This window comes from Anolis carolinensis, unplaced genomic scaffold (assembly GCF_035594765.1).
Source record: "Anolis carolinensis isolate JA03-04 unplaced genomic scaffold, rAnoCar3.1.pri scaffold_8, whole genome shotgun sequence".
NCBI classification, from domain to species: domain Eukaryota; kingdom Metazoa; phylum Chordata; class Lepidosauria; order Squamata; family Dactyloidae; genus Anolis; species Anolis carolinensis.
In genome coordinates, this window is record NW_026943819.1 from 8,029,530 (window position 1) to 8,056,891 (window position 27,362).

Here is a 27,362-nt window from a genome sequence, read left to right on the forward strand (position 1 = left end):
TTGCCTATATTTTGTCCTATGTTGTTTGGGCCTCTGCCCCATGTAAGCCGCCCCGAGTCCCCGTGGGGAGATGGTGGCAGGGTATAAATAAAGTTGTTCTTCTTCTTCTTCTTCTTCTTCTTATTATTATTATTATTTTATTATGACACAGCAAACAAGATAGATATGCTGGATTTCATATCACAAAATCACAAGTCGAACACTTCCCAAGTGTCTAGGACTGTGTGATGTATTTTCGGATGATGCGCGCAGATCCCAGTAGGGTGGCCTTTTGCAGTTGGCAGATCGTAATTTTGTCAATGTCTATTGTTTCCAAATGCTGGCTGAGATCTTTTGGCATGGCACTCAGTGTGCCCATCACCACTGGGACCACCTGCACTGGTTTCTGCCAGAGTCTTTGCAGTTCAATCTTGAGGTCCTGATAGCGGCTAAGTTTTTCCTGTTATTTTTCGTCAATGCGACTCTCACCTAGGATGGCAACATCAATGATTCAAATCATTATTATTATTATTATTATTATTATTATTATTATTATTATTATTATTATTAGGGGATTCTGAGTTGCAGTCCAAAAAAGAAGTGCTTCTACTCTCATCCAGTGTCCGAAAGAATAATGCTCCCATGCTCTTCCAAAGACTAAAATGCATTCTGAAAAGCAACCCCAGATGCCTTTCCTCCTCTTTCCCTGCTCCCTTCTCCATCGTGGAGGCAGAATGTAGAGGCCTTTAGTTCATGGTTGACTGGGGTCCTGGGTCCCGTCCAGAAAGGCTTTTCCTTTTTGGCTCCCATCCCCACCATGAATGTTGTTCAGAGCTGCAAGTCTTCCAGCTTCGGCTGTAGCACAAGCAAGTGTGAATCAGTTTTGTGGTTGTGCGAACTTCCTGTGCCGGTGCTGTGGTGCTTCTGCCTGCCGTTGCCTTCTTCTGCCTCCACCCCCTCCCCTTCCACCCCGTTTCCTGATGAGAGGGAAGCCGTGTCTGATGCTGCCTGCGGCACCAAACGTCTGGCGCTGCCAATTACTCAAGTCTCTGGGGACGTTGCTTCCTCTCCTTGAACAAGGAGCCAGTCCCACCCCATAATGAGACCCTTCTTTGCTCCTCAAGGCAAAAAAAGACCTTCTGGTTCATTGTCTCTGAATTCTTGCTGTCACTTGTCTCCCTCAATGCCAATGAAAAGTGCGCTGATTGCTTCTCGACCCTTTAATCCAGAATTTTCAACTTCTAGCCTGTCATGTAAGCTTTCCGTTGGATTGCGGCTTCCGTCATTCATTAATCCTGGATGAGTTCAGCAGGGATGTTAGCAATGGTATGGTCCTGAAGGGAACAAGGGACACCTGATCTAATTTGATTAAAAGGTAAAGGTAAAGGTTTCCCCTGACATTAAGTTCAGTAGTGACCAACTCTGGGAGATGGTGCTCATCTCCATTTCTAAGCCGAAGAGCCGGCGTTGTCTATAGACATCTCCAGGTCATGTGGCCGGCATGACTGCATGGAGCGCTGTTACCTTCCTGCCGGAGCGGTACCTATTTATCTACTCACATTGGCATGTTTTTGGACTGCTAGGTTGGCAGGAGCTGGGGCTAATAGCAGGCACTCATTCCGCTCCTGGGATTTGAACCTGGGACCTTTTGGTCTGCAAGTTCAGCAGCTCAGCGGTTTAACACACTGCGCCACTACCAATAAATAATAATTAATTAATAGCAATATATTGATCAAGGAAATAGCTTTAGCCTTAGAAATCAACTGGAGATAGCTTTAGTGTCTTTGAAAATATATAACACAAATGGCAGTTGAAAGAAGGGTTTGCCACAAACACCAAATGACAGCAATAAACAAACCATCACTTCCTTAGAAGTGCAAAAGGAATCAATTGGAGGGTCTGGGAATATCAAGGAGCAATACAGCCCCAGCCAACAATTGCCTTAGATGTTGGAAATGTCGTTTTGATGTAGTTTGATTTTGATTAATTGGGCGATGTTGAGGCTTCAAAGGGCCCAGATGGTATCAGTTATAACCGGACATTTGTCTTGAACTGTTTTGATAAACCTTTCATCAAAAGCCAGTCCAAAGGGAACCACAGGTTGCCCACTTCAATTCTATATTTTACTAGCTTGGGGACCCGGCAATGCCCGGGTTATTTGAAAAAGGCGTGATTTGTCTTTGAATGTTATATATTCTGTTTGGAGTGGGTGAACTACAATTCCCAGAATCGTGGGTCAATCCTCCCCAAACCCTGCCAGTATTCAAAGTTGGCCATTTTGGGTCTGTGTACCAAGTGTGGTCCAGATCCGTCATTGGCTGGCTTCATTGCTCTTTGAATGCATGTGAACTACAACTCCCGAAATCAAGGCCCATTCCCACAAACCCCTGCAGTATGTTCAGTTGGTCATGCGGCTTCTCTGTGCAAAGTTTGGTCCTGGTCCATTGTTGGTGGGGGCCAACTGTTTCTCTGGATGCAGGTGAACTATAACTCCCCTTTGCACAAACTTGTCCAATATGTTCTATTGGTTTTGGGGCTCTGTGTGCCAAGTTTGGTCCTGGTCCATCATCGGTGGGGTTCGAAGTGCTTTCATTGCAGGTAAACTATAAATCCCAGTACCTATTACTCCCAAATGTCCAGGCTAATTCCCCTACAAACCCACCAGTATTCAAATCTGGGCATATCAGGTATGCATGGCAAGTTTGGTCCAGACCCATCATTGTTTGTTGATAGTGCGTTCTGGGTGTAGGTGAACTACAACTCCTCTATATTTCTCTGTAAGAGTGACACTGCTCTGACTTGATGCAGGGTGAACTACAACTTCCACCATGTGGAGTCAATCCCCCAAACTCCTCCTCTGCTGTGTTTGTTCTGCAGACAGATTTGAAAGGGAAGGGCAGTGGGCGGGGTCATGCAAATTCCACACCAATGGAGAATCCTGGGATGCCTGTCTGTGGTGGAAGAAAATGCAGAATCTAGGATGAAACGGTCCCCAAACGAAATCATTCCTTGGGTGGTGGGCCGTAGTATTTGGGGAGGACATTGGCAGGGTTTGGGTTTACATGTTCATGGTGCTCGCTGTAACCAAAATGTCAGTGGAAAAGAGTGACTTGCTGGCTTCTCAGCCCTGGGAACTAGAGCCTGTTTATAGAGGCCGGAGGCTGTCTGTGTGAGCGGACACCTGTGCCACATACGAGTTTTCACTTTAATTATGGATTTAGATTAGATTTAGATTAGATTAGATTTAATTTAGATTAGAAGATTGAAGATATAGATATAGATTTTATTCATATCCCGCCATTCTCTGAGCAGCTTCTTTTGTTTCTTAGTTTGGTGATAGTTGGCACAAGTAAATACTTCAATTTTTTTTCTCAAGGCTTTGTTCCCATAAGGCTATGAGTTTGTTCAGTTCTGTTGCAACTACCTCTTCCATGAACCAGTCTATCCCTTAATTTCTCTATAATTGTGTCGCCTGGGACCTGCGGCTTCCTGATTCCAATTTTTTTTGCCACATTCCATGCATAAATATGGGATTCCTGTGGCTTAAAGTTGTGGTCCTCCTTGTACTGAAACATCCAGGCAGTACAATGGTCCCTCCACATTAGTGGGTTTGACTTTTGCGGATTGGGTGATGCATGGGTTTGATTTTCAAATGTTATCTCTCAGAATCTCAAGGTCCTCCAGTGCTTCTAATGGAAAGTTGACTACAGAAAGACTTAGAAATTGAGTTTTGCACTTCCATGAGGGTCCTGTGCCCCAAACACTAGTGAATATGGAGGGCTGACTGCAATTTCTTATTCGATAAGGCACAGATATCTATATGAAAATGATACAAAAATCGTATCAATAGAAAAAACCCTGAAATATATACCCGTATATACTCGAGTATAAGCCGACCCGAATATAAGCCAAGACCCCCTAATTTTACCACAAAAATTGGAGAAACTGATTGACTCGAGTATAAGACGAGGGTGGGAAATGCAGCAGCTACTGGTAAATTTAAAAAATAAAAATAGATATTGATAAAATTACATTATTTGAGCCATCAGTAGTTTAAATGTTTGTGTGTGTGTGTGTATGTGTGTGTGTATATATATATATATAATTTAAGATAATAATAAGACTTTAATAAGATAAGACTGCCCAGCTCCTTGGATAAGCGAAGCTTGGATAAGTAAGACTCTACTGTAAAAGGATACATACACATTTACATTGAAGAAGATGAGAATAAAGATTTGATCAGAGTTGGACAATCTTATCTTAAATTAGAGCTTTATGTAAATATTCAAAAACATTTAACCTACTGATGCTTCAATTAATGTAATTTTATTGGTATCTGTTTTTATTTCTGAAATTTACCACCCTCGGCTTATACTGGAGTCAATGTTTTCCCATTTTTTTGTGGTAAAATTAGGTGCCTTGGCTTATATTTGGGTTGGCTTATACTCTAGTATATACGGTATATTTCAGGGTTTTTTCTTTTCTATCGATGCTATTCTTGCAATTGCATATTGTCAAGAGCACTTGTTTGCAGACGGCTTAAACTTTTGCAAAGACTTGTGCCGTTTTTTGTTCCGTTTCGTACGAAAATGAAGGTCTACTGAGAGGAGCCAAAGATGTTCATCCATTTTATTGCCATAATGTGATGAAGTCCAATGTTTTGCATTTTCAGGTCCCACTGATTGCTGTGGCCATGTCGGTGAATGTTACCCTTAGCGGCCCACCTCCTTGGGGCTTCCGGATAACAGGCGGAAGGGACTTCAGGAAGCCCATCACCGTCTCTAAGGTAAGCACTTCGTTCTCCCTGGGTGTATCTACCTTAATAGAATTAATGCAACCCGACACTACTTTGACTGCCATGGTTCAGTGTTTGCTGAATCCCGGAAGCTGTAGTTTTGCCAAGTCTTTAGTCTTCTTCTACCGGTACAGTACTTCCCCAGACTACCACTCATACAATTCCATAACATTTAGTCAGTGGCATCAAACTGCATTCATTCTACAATGTAAATGCACTCCTAGTAAAGTATCAAACTTCTATAACTGGAGGAAGAGAGATGTTTGCTCAGCAAAGAAAATGTTCCACTTCCTCAGTTGCCTCAACTCCAAGGAAGCATCACCAGGGTGGATAAAATATGAGTTTTGCAGATGTGACGATTTGCAGATTTGATTATCTCAAGGAATATCTAGGTCCTGCAGTTGACTGGTCAACTGAAGGACCTAGAAATCCCTAGATAAGCATTATCTCACTTTTTTTTAAAAAAATCACTGGGTTGCTGTACGTTTTTCGGGCTGTATGGCCATGTTGCAGTAGCATTCTCTCCTGACATTTTGCCTGCATCTGTGAGCAAGGGGAGTATATGTCCAGGGTGGGAGAAATAATTTTTGTCTGTTTGAAGCAAGTGTGAATGTTGCACTTTGACAGCTTGATTACCATTGTCCTCTATAACAACAACAACAACTCTTTATTGATTAGTCAGTTTTGACCATATCAAAACATGTAAAACATACAAAACGTACACCCTTACCCACACATACAGTAAAATCATGTAAAACAGTAAAACCATGTAAAAACAAGGCATCCTGGCCTACTAGCCTACCAGCCCACTCCTTGGTAGTTGTGCAAGTACAGAATAAAAAGATCAAAATTAAGATTAATTATTCCCTTAAGGTAAGGTTTAAGTGGGGACAAGGGTAAGTGGATGTGAGGGTGATCTGGCTGCGACATCTGTCACCCCATTGATCGCCAGGGTTGATTCGGCTGATCTGATTACCATTGAATAACCTTGCAGCTTCAAAGCCTGGCTGTTGCTGCCTGGGGGCATCCTTTGTTTGGGAGGTGTTAACTGGCACTTGCTTGTTGGCTGTCTGGAATTATCCTGATGCTGAGTGGTGATCTATATTTACTGTCTTGATTTTTTTAATACTGGTAGCCAGAATTTGTTCATTGTCATAGTTTCTTCCTTTCTGTTGAAATTGTCCACATGCTTGTGAATTTCAATGGCTTCTCTGTGTAGTCTGACATGGTGGTTGTCCGAGTGGTCCAGCATTTCGGTGTTTTTGTATACCAAAAAAACCCGCTTGATTTTGCCATTTCATTTAAGGGACACCATCTGTATTGAGAGAAAAGTGGGATAAAAATAAAGTACCGTATATACTTGAGAATAGGCTGACCCGAATATAAACCAATGCACCTAATTTTATCACAAGAAAACTGGGAAAACATTGACTCCAGTATAAGCCGAGAGTGGTAAATTTCAGAAATAAAAATAGGAACCAATAAAATTACATTAATCAAGGCATCAGTAGGTTAAATGTTTTTGAATATTTAAATAAAACTCTAAGATAAGACTGTCCATTATTCTCATCTTCTTCAATATAAATGCCCTTATGTATCCTTTTAATAATAATAGAATAAAATAATAAATTAATAATAATAATATCAGAGTGAAATAATAAATGTATTAATACCGGTAATAATAAAAATAGAGTAAAATAAATGTAATACTAACAATAATAATAGAATAAAATAATAAATGTAGTAATACCAATAAAAATAGAGAAAAATAATAAATGTATCATATATACTCGAGTATAAACCAGCCATGACCTTCGCTCAAGTATAAGCCGAGAGGGGCTTTTTCAGTCCTAAAAAAGGACTGAAAAACTAGGCTTATACTCGAGTACATACAGTAAATAATAACAATACCCTTACTACACCATAGGAGCCCCGGTGGCTCAGTGTGTTAAAGCGCTGAGCTGCTGAACTTGCAGACCGAAAGGTCCCAGGTTCAAATCCCGGGAGCAGAATGAGCGCTCGCTGTTAGCCCCAACTCCTGCCAACCTAGCAGTTCAAAAACATGCAAATGTGAGTAGATCAATAGGTACCGCTCCAGCGAGAAGGTAACGGTGCTCCATGCAGTCATGCCGGCCACATGACCTTGGAGGTGTCTATGGACAACGCCAGCTCTTCAGCTTAGAAATGGAGATGAGCACCAACCCCCAGAGTCAGACATGACTGGACTTAACGTCAGGGAAAACCTTTACCTTTACTACACCATTGTATGCAAGGGGACGTTAGCATCTACAGATGTGGGCATCAGGAGAGTGGAGGGTTTTGGAACCAAATCCCAGCAGATACCAATAAACCTGCTGCAGGCCATTGGGATAGAAACATAGCTGACAAAATAATATTTCCCATGAAAGATGCACATTTGTTTGCACCCGAGTGGCATTTCCTTTGGAGAGGTGGAGCTCGTACTCGGCCATTCCTGCACCGAATGTCTGTGGAGTTTTGCAGGACATCCTGGAATGCGGAGCATTTTGTGGCCGCATTTGCTTGGGGCATTCGTCTGGATAGGAAGCTGCCTCTTTCTCTGCCTGGGCACAGCGCCAAGCGCGACTCTCTTTCGGTCCAAAGAGGAAAACAAATCCTGTTTACCATTCCTCTCTCTTCCCTCAAAGAACTGGACTCCCTGGGAACCACCTCATTGCAAATGCCTATGGACTTTGCAAGCAGCAGGGGTCTAATATATTTATTCCTGCCTCTGATGTCCAGCATTGGCCAAAGGGCTTTCACCTGTTTTTCAGGAGGAAAGGAGCAACCAAATGTTTGTCCAGCTAGTGAAAATGGAGTGGAGTGCCTTCCATATAATGTGGCTGCATATACTGAATATACTTGAGTATAAGCCTAGTTTTTCAGACTGAAAAAGCCGCCCTTGGCTTATACTCAGGTGAGGGTCCTGGTTGGCTTATATTTGGGTCAGCTTATACTCCAGAATATATGGTACATTTATTATTTTTCTCTATTATTATTAGTATTATTACATTTATTATTTTTCTCTATTATTGTTGCTACTATTACATTTATTTTACTCTACTTTTATTATTATTAATAATACATTTATTATTTCACTCTGATCTTATTATTACAGTAGAGTCTCACTTATCCAAGCTAAACGGGCCGGCAGAAGCTTGGATAAGCAAATATCTTGGATAATAAGGAGGCATTAAGGAAAAGCCTATTAAACATCAAATTAGGTTATGATTTTACAAATTAAGCACCAAAATATCATGTTATACAACAAATTTGACAGAAAAAGTAGTTCAATGTGCAGTAATGTTATGTAGTAATTACTGTATTTATAAATTTAGCACCAAAATATCGTGATATATTGAAAACATTGACTACAAAAATGGCTTGGATAATCCAGAAGCTTGGAAAAGGAATCTTGGATAAGTGAGACTCTACTGTATTATTATTGCATTTATTATTTTACTCTATTATTACTTGTATTATTTTACTCTATTTATTATTATTATTATTATTACTTGTATTATTTTACTCTATTATTAAAAGGATACATAAGCACATTTACATTGAAAATGAGAATAATGATTGGATCAGAGTTGCACAGTCTTATCTTAAATTTGAGCTTTATGTAAATATTCAAAAACATTTAACCTACTGATGCCTCAATTAATGTAATTTTATTGGTATCTATTTTTATTTCTGAAATTTACCACTCTCGGCTTATACTGGAGTCAATGATTTTTGTGGTAAAATTAGATGCCTTGGCTTATGTTCGGGTCGGCTTATACTTGAGTATATACGGTATATAGTCATCCCTTCACATTGATGCGATTCTCTTTTATCAAATTGATTATTCATCAGTGTGATTCATATGATGCCTCTAAAAATTTCAAGATCTTCCACCTGCCCATAGAATTATAGCTAGAGTGCATAGAGATAGCATTTCTGAGGCTGAGATAGTGGGATTCGAACCCTGGCCCTGGGACCATGCAAATACCAGTGCCCACCGTTTTCTTTGATTTAACACTTCAAAAGATTAGATCATTTCTTCCTTTGTGTTTGTAAGAAACATTATCTAATTTATAAACATAACAAATCATTCAAGTAGGGGCTGCATGGCCATCTACTGCGGGTGCTTTGATTGTATTTTCCTGCATGGCAGAATAGGTTTGGACCGGAACGCCCTTGGGGTCTCTTCCAACTCTGATGATTGTGTGACTTAGGGTAGTTACAAATGCTTGTTATATTAATAATATAACATGTTTACTAATAAGGTTTTGTTGTTGTGCTCCTTCAAGTCATTCCTAATTTATGTTGATCCCAAATCATCACTGTCAAAGGATTTTCTTAACATTTGTTTTGCTTCCATGTGCCGTTTTCCTTATTTTTCCCTTGAGGCTGAGAGAGTGTGAGTTGTCCTGGGTCGGCCAATAGGGATACAGAGCACAGTTTGCTCCCTGGGGTTGCCAGGTGAGCTATTTTTCCTTGGCCAGAGCTTCTATAATTACACCTTCAATATGTATTGTTAGTTTTGGTGGACGAGGAAATGAGTGCTGCTCGTTCCAGTTTAGTTGCTAAACATATTTCATATCCAATTTCGTCCAAGTGGAATTACACAAGTAAATCCACTTTACTTGTGTAATTCATAAGGGAATATATAAACCCCACTTGCCTAGTTTCCAACAGACCTCACAACCTCTGAGGATGCCTGTGGGTGAAACGTCAGGAGAGAATGCTTCTGGAACATGGCCATACAGCCCAGAAAACTCACAGCAACCCATAAGTACCAGTGCAAAGACAGTTTCCATCTTGTCTCCTTGCTCCAGCTGAAGGCCCCTCCCACCAGTAACATTCTTTGCTAAATATATATATATATATGTGTGTGTGTGTGTGTGTGTGTATATACACACACATACATATATACATATATACAATATAATTTTCAATAATATATAATATTATATTGTATATGCATATAATATTAATAATATTATTTTGTAATACAATATAATATTAATATTACATTATAAATGTAATATTATTAATAATATTACAATATATAGATATAGTACAATATGGTAATTTATTGCCAGTATTGTGCTTTGCTAATAATATAATATCGTATGTAAATTTAATTTGTAAACCGCTCTGAGTCCGCTTCGGGGTGAGAAGGGCGGGATATAAATGTATTAAATAAATAAATAAGGGAATTGTTTGTAGTTAGCTTTTCTTAAATATTTATGAACTATTATTTTAATGCCATCAACATCTAGATGCCATAAACATCAAGATGCTTCAAACCTAAATAAACTCTCAATATCGCTGCATCGGAGACTTACGCAGCTATTTCTGCGTATCTGTTCTTGGTAGAAAAGCAAAATATGAGTTACCTAAATAAAACTAAATGAACAGTAGCAGTTGGTTAAATCGTCAACAAAAAGTAAGATAGTTGCACAAAGGTTACGTATTGTAAGATACCTAGTTGTATCCGGATGAAATCTTTGTTTAAAATACTTCTTTTCAAAAAGGAAACACGGTTCAAAGCTTTCTTGTTTCTTTCTTGGCAGTCGTTTGGCAGCTGGTGAAATTTTGCCATTGCTACATTTAACATTCTTCCTGTTTGTCTTTATGCAACATGAGAATGTCTGTTGTGGCATCGGAGAATATATGAGATGAAGTATAGTCTGCTCTGGAAAAGTTTGTGCCACTATCAAAAACATGGAGCAAAAACACACATTTGTTTTGCTTTGGCAGATTTAGTTTGGTGACACTCTTGGAATGTTTTCATTTAGGCCTCCTTGTTGTTTTTCTGCTGAGTGTAATATCCCAAATCCACTTTTAATCTTTAATACGAATGGTGTAATACAGGATAATTTAGTCCGTATTATGAACTAATCCAGAAAAATCGTCAATGGCGATGCTTGTTTGCTTATTGGGTCAGCGGCAACAGGCACAAACTGTACAAAGTGAATAACAAAAGGAATGCAATGCAGAATATTTTACTATAGTTAACGCTCCTCGTTTGCTGGGGTTATGGGCCCAGGAATTCCCTAATGAATTACACAAGTAAAGTGAATTTACTTGTGTAATTCCACTTGGATAAAATTTGATACGAAATATGTTTAGAAACCAAACTGTAACAAGCAGCATGCATTTCCTTGTGGGAAAACACATATCAAAATCCTAAGGATCTCGAGATTCCTAGAAAGAACATTTTGAATCAAGTCTGCAGAGATGGAGTTGATGCATTTTCATCCCAGCGATTTGATTTCCGTTACATAGATCTCTGTCTTCTCATATGTACAGGTGACCGAATGCGGCAAAGCAGCCCAAGGCGATCTTCGACCTGGTGATGTCATTGTCTCTATCAACGGAGAGAGCACTTCGGAGATGCTCAACGTAGAAGCACAAAACAAGATTAAACAGAGCTCTGGGCGTCTCCAACTCTTAATAGACAGGTGAGTCTATAAGTAGCCAATGCAAATTGAACTGGATGCAATTAAAATCTCATGGAGACTGTTGGAAATAGCAACCTTCTTCAAGTCTCCACTAGTTATTTTTCACGTAAATAATTCAGATTGCTTACTGTATTGTATATGTGTATATTGATTTGCAGTTTTCTTTAATTCCATGCTGTGGGAGGGGCTGCAGACCGCGTGATTAGATCTGGGCTTGTTCAGGACTCAGACTCCATTTTAGAACAATATCCTTAGACACTACAGTATGAATTTTATGCCTTCGGATGTCAATAGAAATAGATGTATGCTTAGAGACTTCAGTAGAAGCAGATGTATGCTTAGAGATTTTGATAGGAACAATATACTGTACAGAAGCTATTAGACTTTCAATGTAGAAACAGAGACTCTATTAGACTCTCAGACCAGAGAGATGCTTTGGACTTTGGACTGTTGGTTATAAGAAATGATTCTCTACACAGAGTAACTACTTCAAATCTCCTTGTAACTGGATTGATAAGCAAAGTACAGTAGAGTCTCACTTATCCAAGCTAAACAGGCCGGCAGAAACTTGGATAAGCGAATATCTTGGATAATAAGGAGGGATTAAGGAAAAGCCTATTAAACATCAAATTAGGTTATGATTTTACAAATTAAGCACCAAAACATCATGTTATACAACAAATTGGACAGAAAAGGTAGTTCAGTATTGTCAGCGGTGGAATCAGGGTGCATGCTGGGTGGATTTCTTCAAACTACATCAATAATCTTCTCCAGCACCCTGATGAATTGGTTGCAATCGTTTGCCTCACCAATTCCTCACCAGTTCAAATGTCAGACTAAAACACATCTGTCTGAAGTCCAAACATGTATTTCAATATCTATAATACATATTTGCAAAGCATAGCAAAAGCCATCGCTCTGAGCTGGCATTTCTCTTCAGCCTCTTCGCTCGGCAAGCACCAGCTCAACACTCTCAGAGATAAGAAAACACATTCCTCAGTCCGAAGGAAGTTCTGACCTCCAAAGGCCTGAAACCATGCCCCATAGGTCATAGCAGGCTGTCGGTCAAAACTAGCCTGCTGTTAACTGTTTCATTGCTGAAACACACACTCTTGCAAAACAGCAGAAACATTTGATTTACATTTCATACATATACAACCATAATCCAACAAATATGTAGTAATGCTATGTTGTAATTACTGTATCTACGAATTTAGCACCAAAATATCATGATATATTGAAAACATTGACTATAAAAATGCCTTGGATGATCCAGAACCTTGGATAAGCGAGTCTTGGATAAGTGAGACTCTACAGTGCCTGTATGCTGAATACATGAAGTTTGTGAGTAAACCAGCTAGGCTACTGTGTTGTCGAAGGCTTTCATGACCAAGATCACAGGGTTGTTGTATGTTTTCCGGGCTGTATGGCCATGTTCCAGAAGTATTATCTCCTGATGTTTCACCCACATCTATGGCAGGCATCCTCACAACCTCTGAAGATGCCTGCCATTGATGTGGGAGAAACGTCAGGAGATAATACTTCTGGAACATGGCCATACAGCCCGGAAAACATACAACTAGGCTACTTTTTGTCTGCTTAATTTTGTCTCTTAAGAGCATGATTTAAAGGCAAATATATTTTAAGGGAGAGTAGATGTTTTTAAGCAACTAAAAGAACACTTCTAAAACTCTGCTGTATATATGTGTTTTGTGCATTGGCATATCTTTGTCCCTAATAGTTCAAAGAAATATCTAGGTATATCACTTTAACAGCTGAAAAACCTGATTGCCTTGCATGAAAGCCATTTCTCCCAAAAGGTTATGACTCTTAACAGGTCATGCTTTTTACCAAGAGGTTATGGCATAATTTTTCAAAAGGTTATGTCTTCTAACAAGATCATGCCTTTCCAAAGATCATCTCCAAATGATCCAAGTGATGGAGATTTACATTTTCCAAAAACTTTCAGCTTTTTCCATTATGGTGCCCATTCTCTCTCTTAAAGCTTGTAAGGATTATGTCCTTGTCTTTGTTCTTCTGTGCCCAAAATGCCAGGGGCCATGCTGGCAAAGGGATGCTGGAAATTGTCGGTTCAAAACATCTGTTTCCATTGTGGCTTCAACTTTGGCAGTCTTGATAGTCAACTGAAATAATAACTAACAGTGACTGATTAAAGAGTGGAGAAACTGAAAGGAGCCATTCCGGACTCAAAGCGTGCCAGGAGACAAAATGCTGGCATTTGGGACTTGCTGCTATAACAAGTTCCATTCAATTGTTTATGATCTATTTACTATATTCATTTATATCCCACCTATCTCCCAATCATGGGACTCAGTTTGGTGATCAACATACCATATATACGCGAGTATAAGCCGACCCAAATATAAGTTGAGACACCTAATTCTACCACAAAAAAACTGGGAAAACATTGACTCCAGTATAAGCCAAGCGTGGTAAATTTCAGAAATAAAAACTGATACCAATAAAATTACATTGATTGAGTCATCGGTAGTTTCAACGTTTTATAAATCTTAATGTAAAACTGTAATTTAAGATGAGACTGTCCAACTCTGATGAAATCATTATTTTCATCTTTTTCAATGTAAATGTGCTTATGTATCCTTTTAATAATAATAGAGTGAAATAATAAATGTAATAATAATAATAAATACAGTAAAATAATAAATGCAATAATAGAGTAAAATAACAAATGTAATAGCAGTAATAATACCAGAGTGAAATAATAATAAAAATAGAGTAAAGTCTCACTTATCCAAGCCTCGCTTATCCAAGCGTCTGGATTATCCAAGCCATTTTTGTAGTCAATGTTTTCAATACATCGTGATATTTTGGTGCTAAGTTCGTAAATACAGTAATTACAACATAACATTACTGCGTATTGAACTACTTTTTCTGTCAAATTTGTTGTATAACATGATGTTTTGGTGCTTAATTTGTAAAATCATAACCTAATTTTATGTTTAATAGGCTTTTCCTTAATCCCTCCTTATTATCCAAGATATTCGCTTATCCAAGCTTCTGCCAGCCCGTTCAGCTTGGATAACTGAGACTCTACTGTAGTAACAATAATAATAGTAATATAATAAATGTAATAATGATGATGAATAGGGTAAATAATAAAGGTAACAATACCAATAATAATAGAGAAAAATAAATGTACCATATATACTCGAGTGTAAACTGACCTGAATATAAGCCCACCAGGAGAATAAGCCAAAGGGGGTTTTTTCAGTCCTAAAAAAGGGCTAAAAAACCCGCTTATACTCTAGTATATATATGGTATATATTTTTTAAAAATAGGTCTCAGAACCATATGAAGTCATTAAGAAAAGTGTAAGTGTAAGAGTTTATTTTAATAAGCGATTAAACCGTGCACAAAGTTAAAACATGAAACATTAAAAGATGGTGTGTGACCCTGAGAAGCAGCATTAAATGCCACCCTAGCTCATTGTTTAAAGCCTGATCACATAAGAAAGCTCATGCCTCTTGTTTACAGAAAGTTGGGTGAAAGTATGGAAGGTTGATATACTTTTCCAGGAAGAAGCGTGTTGAATAGTATGTGGGCGAAAAGGCTTGGATGGTTTGCACTAGTTTGGCTTGGAACAGCAGCCGCTCAAAGCTTCCCTTCCCAAATGAGACATGAAGAGAATTTGCAGGGAAAGGGATTTGGAAGGATGCTGAGTGTGCTCAGTTTTGGCACGGGAGAGGAATTCCTGAGCTCAGAGGCACACTGTTCTTTTATCCAAAGTGAATCTTTTCTCCCCATCCTATCCCAAACCATGGTTTTATGCCCAGTGAACCTGTGGAATCTAATGCAATAGCAAATCAGGTCATGCCATCCTAGATCCACACATTGCTGGGATGCAAGCGAGATTGCTTAAGACCTGAAGGAATATGTACGAGGATATGGAAAAATTATGAGACCATGACTATAGGTACATGTGCATGTGACCTGGAATATATGGAAAGGCCTGTCAACTCACCTGTGCTCAGTTGTGAAAGAGCTTGCGGAGAGCCTAAGGTTACATCTACATTGTAGAATTAATGCATTTCAACCCCACTTTAACTGCCATGCGGAATCATAGCACAAGATTTATAGCACAAGATATATCTAGCCTACAATGATACACTTTAATATGGTTTATGGTTCCTGTCCCCTTGATCAAGTTGCGTAAGTGTTATTTATTGTTATATAATTGTATTGTTTTACCTTGTTTAATAATGTGTTACTATGTTGTTATGTAATGTATGTGTTGTTTTTATGATTGGAAACTGCCCTGAGTCCCATCCAGGAGATAGGGCGGTACAGTGGAGTCTTACTTATCCAACACTCGCTTATCTAACGTTCTGGATTATCCAACGCACTTTTGTAGTCAATGTTTTCAATACATCGTGATATTTTGGTGCTAAATTCGTAAATACAGTAATTACTAGATAGTATTACTGCGTATTGAACTACTTTTTCTGTCAAATTTGTTGTTAAACATGATGTTTTGGTGCTTAATTTGTAAAATCATAACTTAATTTGATGTGTAATAGGCTTTTCCTTAACCCCTCCTTATTATCCACCATATTCACTTATCCAACATTCTGTCGGCCTGTTTATGTTGGATAAGTGAGACTGTACTGTAATTGTATTGTTTTACCTTGTTTAATAATGTGTTATTATGTTGTTATGTAATGTATGTGTTGTTTTTATGATTGGAAACCACCCTGAGTCTCATCCAGGAGATAGGGCGGTATATAAAGTTTTATTATTACAGTAGAGTCTCACTTATCCAACGTTCTGGATTATCCAACGCATTTTTGTAGTCAATGTTTTCAATAAATCGTGATATTTTGGTGCTAAATTTGTAAATACAGTAATTACTACGTAGCATTACTGCATATTGAACTACTTTTTCTGTCAAATTTGTTGTATAACATGATGTTTTGGTGCTTAATTTGTAAAATCATAACTTAATTTGATGTTTAATAGGCTTCTTTATGCCCGTTTATGTTGGATAAGTGAGACTCTACTGTATTTATTATTTGTTATTTGTTGGTTTGCAAAGCTTTTATCCTTCTTTGCCAAAGAGTGCTGGTCATTACCAAACTATAGCTCCATAGCACTGAGCCATTGCAGTTCAAGGGCTGTCAAACTGCATTAGTTCTACAATGTAGATGGATTCTTTCCATAAATAATCTACTGAAGTAGAATAGAAACACAATGAATTAACCTCATTTCTGGGTTCTCAAGTCAAAGTCCCTGGGTAAGCACCAGATCTTTACATTTTAAGACAAATTAAGAGAAATCCGCTATTCTCGTACTTTAAATTTTCTGTTGTTGTGCCTTTTAGAGTTTTGCTGTTTCATCCCTTCCCAGTGGAGTGAATACTTCAGACGCCCATCCATTATGAAATTGCTGGCACTGGGCCTGCTTACCATATGTTGTATCTGCAGGGGTCAAAGATAATGAATTGGTGTGTCCTATATAGGAAATTAAAGGCTTCTAGGTTGTTGTGCCTTGGAAAGTATAGGAAAAAATGGGGACGGTTCCTGACCTTGGGATATTTCTATGGCCTTGAGGCCGGGCTCTGAATTGAGTTTAAAAACTGCTTTGGATTTGTGGCTTTTGGAGCTGGCTAGGGGTTGAGTGAGCATTGGTTTCTCTTTCAGTGTTCATGACTTGCATTTTTTGGCTTTGGGAATCGGTTAGTGGTTTGGAAAGCAAAGCATAGCTAAGCTGGGGTGGGTTAGCTGGAAAGGGAAACAGCACTAGCAGTTGTTCCTCTGCTGCCCAGGTCTGACTGGTTTGAAAGCTTGGAGCAACTCTATTGCCGGAAAATAAAAAGGAGCCCATGCCTTGATTTGCCCTGTGGTTAGAGATATCCGGCATACGCTGGTCAGGATAGCTTCTTGTGCAAGTTTGGTCTGTCTTGTGCAAGTTTATGTCCTTCCCCATAGCATATCACAATCAGTGGGAGTCAAGATTGTGGTTTCACAAACTACCGTGTTTCCGAAAATAAGACAGTGTCTTATATTATTTTTTACTCCCAAATGTATCTTAGGTCTTATTTTCAGGGGATGTCTTATTTTTCCATGAAGAAGAATTCACATTTATTGTTGAACAAAAAATGAACATTTATTTATTTATTTACAGCATTTATATTCCGCCCTTCTCACCCCGAAGGGGACTCAGGGCGGATCACATTACACATATAGGCAAACATTCAATGTGTTGTCGAAGGCTTTCATGGCCGGGATCACAGGGTTTTTGTATGTCTTTCGGGCTGTGTGGCCATGTTCCAGAAGTATTCTCTTCTGACGTTTCGCCCACATCTATGGCAGGCATCCTCAGAGATTGTGAGGTATGGAGAAACTAAGTAAGGAAAGAATATATATCTGTGTAGAGTCCAGGGTGTGGCAAGAGTCCTTTGTCACTGGGAAGCCAGCATTAATGTTTCAGTTAATCACCCTAATTAGCATTGGAAAGATTTTGTCTCTTGCCTGGGGGCATCCTTTGTTCAGTCATTAGCTGTCTTCTGCCCTCAGAGTGTTGGTTCCCATCTATTGTTTTGATTTTAGCGTTTTTTAATACTGGTAGCCAGATTTTGTTCATTTTGTTCACATTCAATGCCTTTTAACATAGAACAAAGACAAGACAAACATAGGCTCCGAGCGGGCCTCGAACTCATGACCTCCTGGTCAGAGTGATTCATTGCAGCTGGTTGCAGCTGGCTTGCTCTCCAGCCTGCGCCACAGCCCGGGCCTTATTTATTCTATACTGTACAGTAGTTGTCATCACAACATAGCCAAACCAGACAAACTGTGACTTCTGTCAAGAATTTCTTGATACAGTAGAGTCTCACTTATCCAACATAAACGGGCCAGCAGAACATTGGATAAGCGAATATGTTGGCTAATAAGGAGAGATTAAGGAGAAGCCTATTAAACATCAAATTAGGTTATGATTTTACAAATTAAGCACCAAAACATCATGTTATACAACAAATTTGACAGAAAAAGTAGTTCAGTACGCAGTAATGCTACGTAGTAATTACTGTATTTACGAATTTAGCATCAAAATATCACGATTTATTGAAAACATTGACTACAAAAATGCGTTGGATAATCCAGAACGTTGGATAAGCAAATGTTGGATAAGTGAGACTCTACTGTACTATCATTATTTCCATATACAACTGGTATGTACATTTACCAATCCTGCATGCTATGGTGTTTTGTTTGGTGGGCGCTGGGCATGCTTCCAAACAAAAACTTTGCTAGGTCTTACTTTCAGGGGAGGACTTATATTTAGCAATTCAGCAAAACCTCTACTAGGTCTTATTTTTTGGGGATGTCTTATTTTAGGGGAAACAGGGTGTGTTCAAATTTGCCCAGCCTGCATTTGTAGTGGTGGGGTTTTTTTTTGTGGGAATAGGACCACAGATTGCCAAAAAGACAACTAAATGGGTCAAAGAGCATATATTAAGCCTGAACTCTGCCTAGAAGTGAAGATGATTAAATTATTATACTTTGGATGTATCCTGAACAAAACCTGAACTCATTAGAAAAGATAATGTTTGGCAGTTTATAAGGCAGTCGGAGAAGAGGAAGACTTAGGCGAAATCAAACCCCAAATCGGGAAACAAGTCTACCAGGAATGCCTGGCCGCTCTAAACAAATTCAGCTCCCCAGGGCCAGATCAGTTACATCCAAAAGTATTGAAGGAATTAGCGGAAGTTATTTCAGAACCACTGGCAATCATCTTTGAGAGTTCTTGGAGAACGGGAGAAGTACCAGCAGATTGGAGGAGGGAGAATGTGGTCTTCAAGAAGGGAAAAAAGGACGACCCAAACAATTATCATCCGGTCAGCCTCACATTGATAGCCTTCTATCTGCCCCTCTATTCTGCCTTGGTCAGACCACAGCTGGAATCACACTGTGTTCCATTCTGGGCACCACAATTGAAGGGAAGCTAGAATGTGTCCAGAGGAGGGCAACTAAAAGGATCCAAGGTCTGGAGAACAAGCCCTATGAGGAGTGGTTTAAAGAGCTGGGCATGTTTATTTACATATAATTTACAATAATATATAATAACAAGCTGTGCCCTGCCACGCGTTGCTGTGGCCAATTGGAATTGCAGTGAGTAGACTTGCTGCTTGTAAGCCTGGGGGCAGGTGCAGCGTTCCAGTTTTTGGGGTTTTTTAGGCCCCATGGAGGTTGGGGATGTCTAGTTTTGTTGTATGAACCTAGAGATGTGGATGATGGGTTCTGTTATCAAATTTTGAGGTTGGGGGGCCTTTAGTTTTGTTGTTTTGCCTGGTGGAACAATGCCATTCTCCTTTTATATATATATAGACTAGCTGTGCCCGGCCACACGTTGCTGTGGCTAGGACTTAATTTTTCTTTTCTTTTTGTTGTATGAACATAGAGGCGTGGATGAGAGGTTGTGCTGTCAGTTTTCGGGGTTGTGGGGCGTTTAGTTTAGTTGTTTTGTCCGGTGCCGTGATTCCATTACCCTTTTATATATATAGATTATAACATATTGTATATACATATAATAGTCATAATATTATATTGGTAAAAAAAAAGGTAAAGGTTTTCCCCTGATGATAAGTCCAGTTGTGACCGACTCTAGGGGTTGGTGCTCATCTCCATTTCTAAGCCGAAGAGCCGGCGTTGTCTGTAGACACCTCCAAGGTCATGTGGCCGGCATGACTGTAATACGATATAATAATAATACAATATAAGAATATTAATTATGTATTATATTTTACATGTAATATTACTAATAATATTACAATATATTGATATAGTACAATATAGTAATTTATTGCCAGTATTGTACTATGCTAATAATATAATATTGTATATAAATTTAATTTGTAAGCCGCTCTGAGTCCCCTTCGGGGTGAGAAGGGCGGGATATAAATGTAGCAAATAAATAATGTTTAGCCTGTGGGAGAGAAGGCCGAGAGGAGACATGATAAGGACCATGTATAAAGATGTGAGGGAAAGCCATAAGGAGGAGGGCGCAAGCTTGTTTTCTACTGCCCTGGAGACTAGGACGCGAAACCATGGCTTCAAGCTACAGGAAAGGAGATTCCACCTAAATATTAGGAAGAACTTCATCACTGTGAGAGTTGTTCAGCAGTGGAACTCTCTGCCCTGGAGTGTGGTGGAGGCTTCTTCTTTGGAGGCTTTTAAGCAGAGGCTGGATGGCCATCTGTCGGGGGTGCTTTGAATGCAATTTTCCTGCTTCTTGGCAGAATGGGGTTGGACCATAAGGTCTCTTCCAACTCTATAAGTCTATAATTTTAAGACTGTGTTGTAAGTGGATGGAATCAACCATGTAAGCCACAGTCCCTAGTCTGCAAGGAGGATCCTTTGACTCAGAGGCCTCTTGTGCATAAGCTAAAATGTATTTGGTAGCAACTAGCAATTTTTATAGGACTTAATGGATGCCCAGGTAAGTAAAGAGGCTTTGTGAGCAGCCAGCAGAGAAGCAAGAAACATTGTGTAGCTTGTGAAGGAGAAGAAGGGACATAAAAGTCATACAAAGGGTTCTCGGAGACCTATTTGCCTTTGACTTGCATGTTTTTGATCTTCTATCGGAGCCCCCAGATGGCGTAGTGGACTAAGTGACTTGAAGGTTGGGTTGCTGACCTGAAAGCTGCCAGGTTCGAATCCCACCTGGGGAGAGTGTGGATGAGCTCCCTCTATCAGCTCCAGCTCCATGCGGGGACATGAGAGAAGCCTCCCACAAGGATGGTAAAAACATCAAAAACATCCGGGCGTCCCCTGGGCAATGTCCTTGCGGACAGCCAATTCTCTCACTCCAGAAGCAACTCTGGTTGCTCCTGACACGAAAAAAAAAAAAAAAAACTTCTATCATCCGCCATGAGGTCTATATCTTTGCCAGAAATACACACCTTCCTATTGCAAGGGATGTCTGTAAACAAAAGTGTTGTTTCTCCCAGTGATGGGTGGGAGTTGACATTCCAAAAGCCTAACTCATTCTCTTCTCGGCACCTATTAAATGACCTTCTTGACTGGCACGAAGGATAGGCTCAAAGCACAAACAACCAACAGCCCGGACTTCTCCCTTCCAAGCTTCTTCCCACAGCCACACCTCAATTATCAAGCTTTGGCTACGATACTTTGGTAGCAACTCCGTTGTGGGGGAAATGAGTACGTAAGATGTATCTTTCCTGGAGAGGAGCAGAGATCTTCTCTCTTTCTCCAGGATGGGGTGTGTCTTTCTGAGAAGCTATTGAGTAAGGACGTCTAACATCTATGTCTAGTGAGCACTGAAAACCACAACCCACTAGGTCTTGGGTTTGCTTAATCCTGAATATCCCTCTTCATCTTGTTAATGGGAGCAGTTGATATTTGTTTTGGTAAGGTAAAGGTAAACATTTCCCCTGACGTTAAGTCCAGTTGTGTCTGACTCTAGGGATTGGTGCTCATCTCCATTTCTAAGCCGAAGAGCCGGCTTTGTCCGTAGACACCTCCAAGGTCATGTGTCTGGCATGACTGCATGGAACGCCTTTACCTTCCCAGCAGAGCGGTACCTATTGATCTACTCACATTTGCATGTTTTCGAACTGCTAGGTTGGCAGGAGCTGGGGCTAACAGCAGGTGCTCACTCCACTCCCCGGATTTGAACCTGGCACCTTTCGGTCTGCAAGTTCAGCAGCTCAGCGCTTTAACACACTGAGCCACCGGAGGCTCCCATTTGTTTTGGAGAAGGCACTAAAAAATGCAAGTTCCTGTGCAATGATTTGTGCCATTGTAGAAAGAAATTAGAAGAACTTGGCTTGGGGAAAAAAACGCTTTAAATGCACCACAGTTTAGGGTCACTGCTGGAATTTTCCTGGGCTTGTTACATAAACCCGGCTGGGTCTAATCCCACATGAGCTCACACGTGACTGGAAAGCTAGTGAGTTGTGAAGAAGCCTTTGGGGCATTATTCAAGAGGCCTTGACAGCAAAGGGTGTGGAAATGGAGCAGTAGCTTTGTTTTTGGTGATTCAGGATCATGACAGGCGAAACTTGTACTTGTCTGTCTAGGTGGTGGAGGGGGGCGGAGGAGGGAGCGGATTGTCGCATTGTGTAAAAACACTCCACCGCAGGCCACTCTCCAGGGTGTGGTCTCCTCTTGGCATGACTCAGAGGTTCTCCTTCTCCACCCTGTGATGGCTGATATCAGAATTTGGCTGCGTCTCGGACAATCCCGCCACTTCGGAGGTCCTGGGGTATTTCTTGCCTCAAGTTCTGCACTTACTGTAGGCCTTAGAACTGAGCTTCTTTGCTTTGCACCTGCCACGTGAGCCTTGAGACACCTTCCATCAACGCCTATGCATGCTGTAGCCTGCACACAGCACAATGCATGCCGGGAACACGTGACGCATCGATGCTCTTGGGTAGAGTTGCCAGATTAAAAACTGGAGCTGGCTCCTTTACCTTTCATTAGTAAACATATAAAACTCAAGAGTATCTACGTGTTAATGACTTGGATGAAGGATTAGAGCAGTGATGGCCAACCTATGACACGCGTGTCAGCACTGACACGCCTAGCCATTTTTGCTGACACGCTGCCGCATGCAGATTGATTGGATGACTATGTATTTTGTGGCCAAATTTGGTGTGATTTGGTCCAGTGGTTTTGTTGTTTACTCCATGAGAATTATGCACATTACATCTATATATATAAAAGGGTAATGAAATTTCGGCCTAGGACAAAACAACAAAACTACACATCCCAGAAACTGTAAACTTGGCAGCACAACCCCTCATCCATGCCTCTACGTTCATACAACAAAAAGAAAAGAAAAATAAAGTCCTAATTAGAGGGAGAGGAATAATTGTTTTTATCTAATTGCTGCCAGTTAGAAGGCTAAGCTCCTCCCACTTGGTCTCCTAGCAACCCACTCAGCCCAGGGGACAGGCAGAGTTAGGCTTCACTTAGGCCTCTTCCACACTGCCTATAAAATACAAATTATCTGATTTTAACTGGATTATATGGCAGTGCAGACTCAAGGCCCTTCCACACAGCTATATAACCCATTTATAATCTTATATTATCTGCTTTGAACTGGATTATCTTGACTCCACACTGCCATATAATCCACTTCAGTGTGCATTTTATACAACTTTGTAGAAGGGGCCTCATATAATCCAGTTCTAAGCAGATAATATAAGATACTTTATTTCCCATACCACCATACTTTGCCACAGCAATGCGTGGCTGGGCATAGCTAGTATATATATATATTATTCTATTATTGTAGTATATTATCATATTATTACTATTATATTATTATTATATTATTTATTATTCATGACTACATTGAAACTAGAATAGAGAGAAGTCAGCGTGGAAACTGTGCGAGGTACCATAGATTGTTGTACATGGAAATAATGGTAGTAAATAGTTTTTGATTTATTAAATACAGTTATATATTACAATTATATATTTTTGTTATTTAAACTATACATATTGCGAAATTATGGTTGTTGTTTTTTCTCAAAGTGGCACACCACCCAAGTCATGCTAGTTTTTTTTGGTGAATTTGGACACACCAAGCGCATAAGGTTGCCCATCATTGGATTAGAGGGCCTTGAAGGATTAGAGGGCCTTTGCTTGAAGTCCTTTCCAACAGTTCGAATCATCTGCCAAAAGGGAAAAAAGAGTTAATAAAATGAAGATTAGTTCCTTCTGTGCAAACCTTGGCACGATGCTTTTGAGCAAAGACATAGTATGATAGCAACTGAGGAAGAGCCCAGCTGACGCAGTCCGAAGACCCATCTAATTCAGTTTCCTGTTCCTCTGGGAAGCCAAGGACTATAATATAACTAGGTATACACCAGGTGTGAGCAAACTTCAGCCCTCCGGATATTTTGGACTTCAACTCCCACCATTCCTAACAGCCCACCATCTGTTAGAAATTGTGGGAGTTGAAATCCAAAACACCCAGAGGGCCCAAGTTTGCCCATGCCTGGTATATATGCTAATGATGATAATAGTGATGATAATAATAACAACAACAATAACAACAACCCTGGCTAGCACACATTTTGGTGCCTCAAATGTTAGCATTGTTTCTGGATATAGTTGACCTGCAGAAAGGGGTGTGGTTCTTAATTCAAATCCCTCAATTATTTTAGGCTGGATCATGAAGGGCCTGTGTGCCAAGTTGTGTCCAGATCCATCAAAATCAAGCCTTTGGAGGACCAACCAGCAGACGTGTGTGTGTGTGCGTGTGTCATGCCAGCCAATCTTATCTCTTTTTTCGATAGTTACAAGCTTGTTAGATGCAGTGAATGCTGTGGATGTAGCATATCTTGATTTCAGTAAGACCTTCAACAAAGTCTCCCATGACCTTGCAAGCAAACTAGTCACATGTGGGCTAGGCAGTGCTACTACCCTGTTTCCCCGAAAATAAGACATCCCCGAAAAATAAGACCTAGTAGAAGTTTTGCTAAATTGCTAAATATAAGGCCTCCCCTGAAAGTAAGACCTAGCAAAGTTTTTGTTTGGAAGCATGCCCACTGGAACAGAACACCAGAGTATGCAGGATCCGTAAATGTCCGTACTGTAGATAGTTGTACATGGAAATAATGGTAGTAAGAAGAAATTCTTGATAGGATTCAGTTTGTCTGGTTATGCTGGTTTGTGATGACAACTATTGTACAGTATATAATAAATGTTCATTTTTTGTTCAACAATAAATGTGAATTCTTCTTCATGGAAAAATAAGACATCCCCTGAAAATAAGACCTAGCACATCTTTGGGAACAAAAAATAATATAAGACACTGTCTTATTTTCGGGGAAACACGGTATTAGATGGATCTGTAATTGGTTAAGTGACTAAATCCAAAAGGTGCTTCTCTCCAATGGTTCCTCCTCTTCATCCTGGAAAGAAGTGCCATAAAGAGACTGGGTGGCCATCTGTTGGGGGTGCTTTGATTGTACTTTTCCTGCATGACGGGGTTGGATTAGATGGCCCATGCAGTCTCTTCCAATTCTATGTTTCTATGAATCCATGTTGGTTTGTCTGTTTGGCATATAAAGGCTCCTATATGGCTTGATGGATCTGGACCAAACTTGGCGCACACATACTTCATTATCCAACTAAAAGAGGTTTCCTGTATGTTTTACTTGTCATGTCTCCAGGTAACAAGTAAAACCTCCTAAAATACCCATTATCTGCACAACTACCCTGTTTCCCCTAAAATAAGACATCCCCAGAAAATAAAACCTAGTAGAGGTTTTGCTGAATTGCTAAATATAAGGCCTCCCCAGAAAGTAAGACCTAGCAAAGTTTTTGTCTGGAAGCATGCCCGCCGAACAGAACACCAGAACATGTAGGATCGGTAAATGTACGTACCATAAAATGTTGTACATGGAAATATTGGTAGTAACAAGAAATTCTTGATAGGATTCACAGTTTGTCTGGTTATGCTGGTTTATGATGACAACTACTGTACATATATAATAAATGTTAATTTTTTTTTGTTCAACAATAAATGTGAATTCTTCTTCATGGAAAAATAAGACATCCCCTGAAAATAAGACCTAGAGCATCTTTGGGAGCAAAAATTAATATAAGACACTGTCTTCTTTTCGGGGAAACACGGTATTAGATGGATCTGTAATTGGTTAAGTGACTAAATCCAAAAGGTGCTTCTCTCCAATGGTTCTTGGAAAGAAGTGCCATAAAGAGACTGGGTGGCCATCTGTTGGGGGTGCTTTGATTGTACTTTTCCTGCATGACGGGGTTGGACTAGATGGCCCATGCAGTCTCTTCCAATTCTATGTTTCTATGAATCCATGTTGGTTTGTCTGTTTGGCATATAAAGGCTCCTATATGGCTTGATGGATCTAGACCAAACTTGGCGCGCACACACTTCATTATCCAACTTAAAGAGGTTTCCTTTATGTGTTTCTTGTCATGTCTCCAGGTAACACCTCCTGAAATCCCTATTATCTGCACAACTATTAAAAGTACAAGTGCTTTTCCCACTTTTCATTCAAGTCATTCCATTGGCAACCTACCTATGGGCACTTACTTCATCCAGTCCAGACTCTGTCCTGTTTCTTAGTCTTCTTCTCGCTCTCCAGGATTGTCTCCTTTTGTTTCTTCTGCTTTTGACGTGCAATGGATGTTGGATGTGCGTTGGAAAGTCCTAGTAGCATCTTGGCTCCATCCCAAAACCGACAAACGAAAATGGAGCAGTTCAGGAGGCAGCATTCCTCTCATTCCGGGGCCTTGGGCTCATCCCTTTCTCTTCCTCCTCCACCCTCCCTCGAACGTGCTGCTTCTTTCCAATTCCCACCCCATGGTTGTCCTGGGGCACTTTGGAGCCTCCTGAGCGAGCTTCGCGCTGGCTGCTTTCCTCGCTCTCTTTCCCGACTCAGTAGAGACGTCTTGTGGTCTGTGGCAAATACCAAGAGTGCTGAATTCCCTATACCACAAACCTTGGTTGGAATTCACACTGTGCATTCTTCTTTTGACAGATTATGTGGTTAGCAAGTAAATTTCCATCTTGATATTAAACACCGAAGGCATTCCATTCCAAGGTTCTAAACGTTTAACATAGAGATTTTAATGAGAACTTTTGCTTTTCTTCAGCATAACAAGCAACAGGAGAATTGTGTTGATGTTCTACACTTTGTTGCTATTTTTGACCAGTAACATGATATCAGGACATTTTTGTTTGCGTCTTGTGGATATCTTGCAAAATACGCCTACCTTTCCGATTCGGAGGAATTATTTTTTAGCATTCATTGCTGTTGTTAACTGTTTTTGCATCAACTTTGACTTGCGGTAACCCCATGAACCAATTGTCTCCCAATTTTCAACAGCCTGGCCCAGGTTTTGCAGATTTAGGGCATCGTTGATGGACTTCATCCATCAAGGATGTGCTATTGGCTTTTCCTCTTTCCTACTGATTTCCATCCGTCCAAGCATTACTTTTCTTCTAGTGAGTCTTGCCTTTTCATGATACGACCAAAGTATGACAATCTTAGTTTAGTTGTTTGAACTTCTAAAGATAAGCTCTATCTTGATTTGCTCCAGGATCTATTTATTGTATGTTTTTG

At 40.0% G+C, this 27,362-nt stretch overlaps 1 protein-coding gene across 2 annotated transcripts in view; it reads left to right on the plus strand.

The window, feature by feature from the left end:
* Nucleotides 1–27,362, plus strand: part of pdlim2 (PDZ and LIM domain 2) — a 78,704-nt gene that overhangs the window by 12,223 nt on the left and 39,119 nt on the right. For both annotated transcript variants that reach the window (XM_008120159.3, XM_062960943.1), the window contains exons 2-3: nucleotides 4,652–4,765; nucleotides 11,096–11,247. In XM_008120159.3, the coding sequence (XP_008118366.1) occupies nucleotides 4,673–4,765; nucleotides 11,096–11,247 (245 nt within the window). In that variant the 5' untranslated portion in view covers nucleotides 4,652–4,672. The remainder of the gene's footprint in view (nucleotides 1–4,651; nucleotides 4,766–11,095; nucleotides 11,248–27,362) is intronic.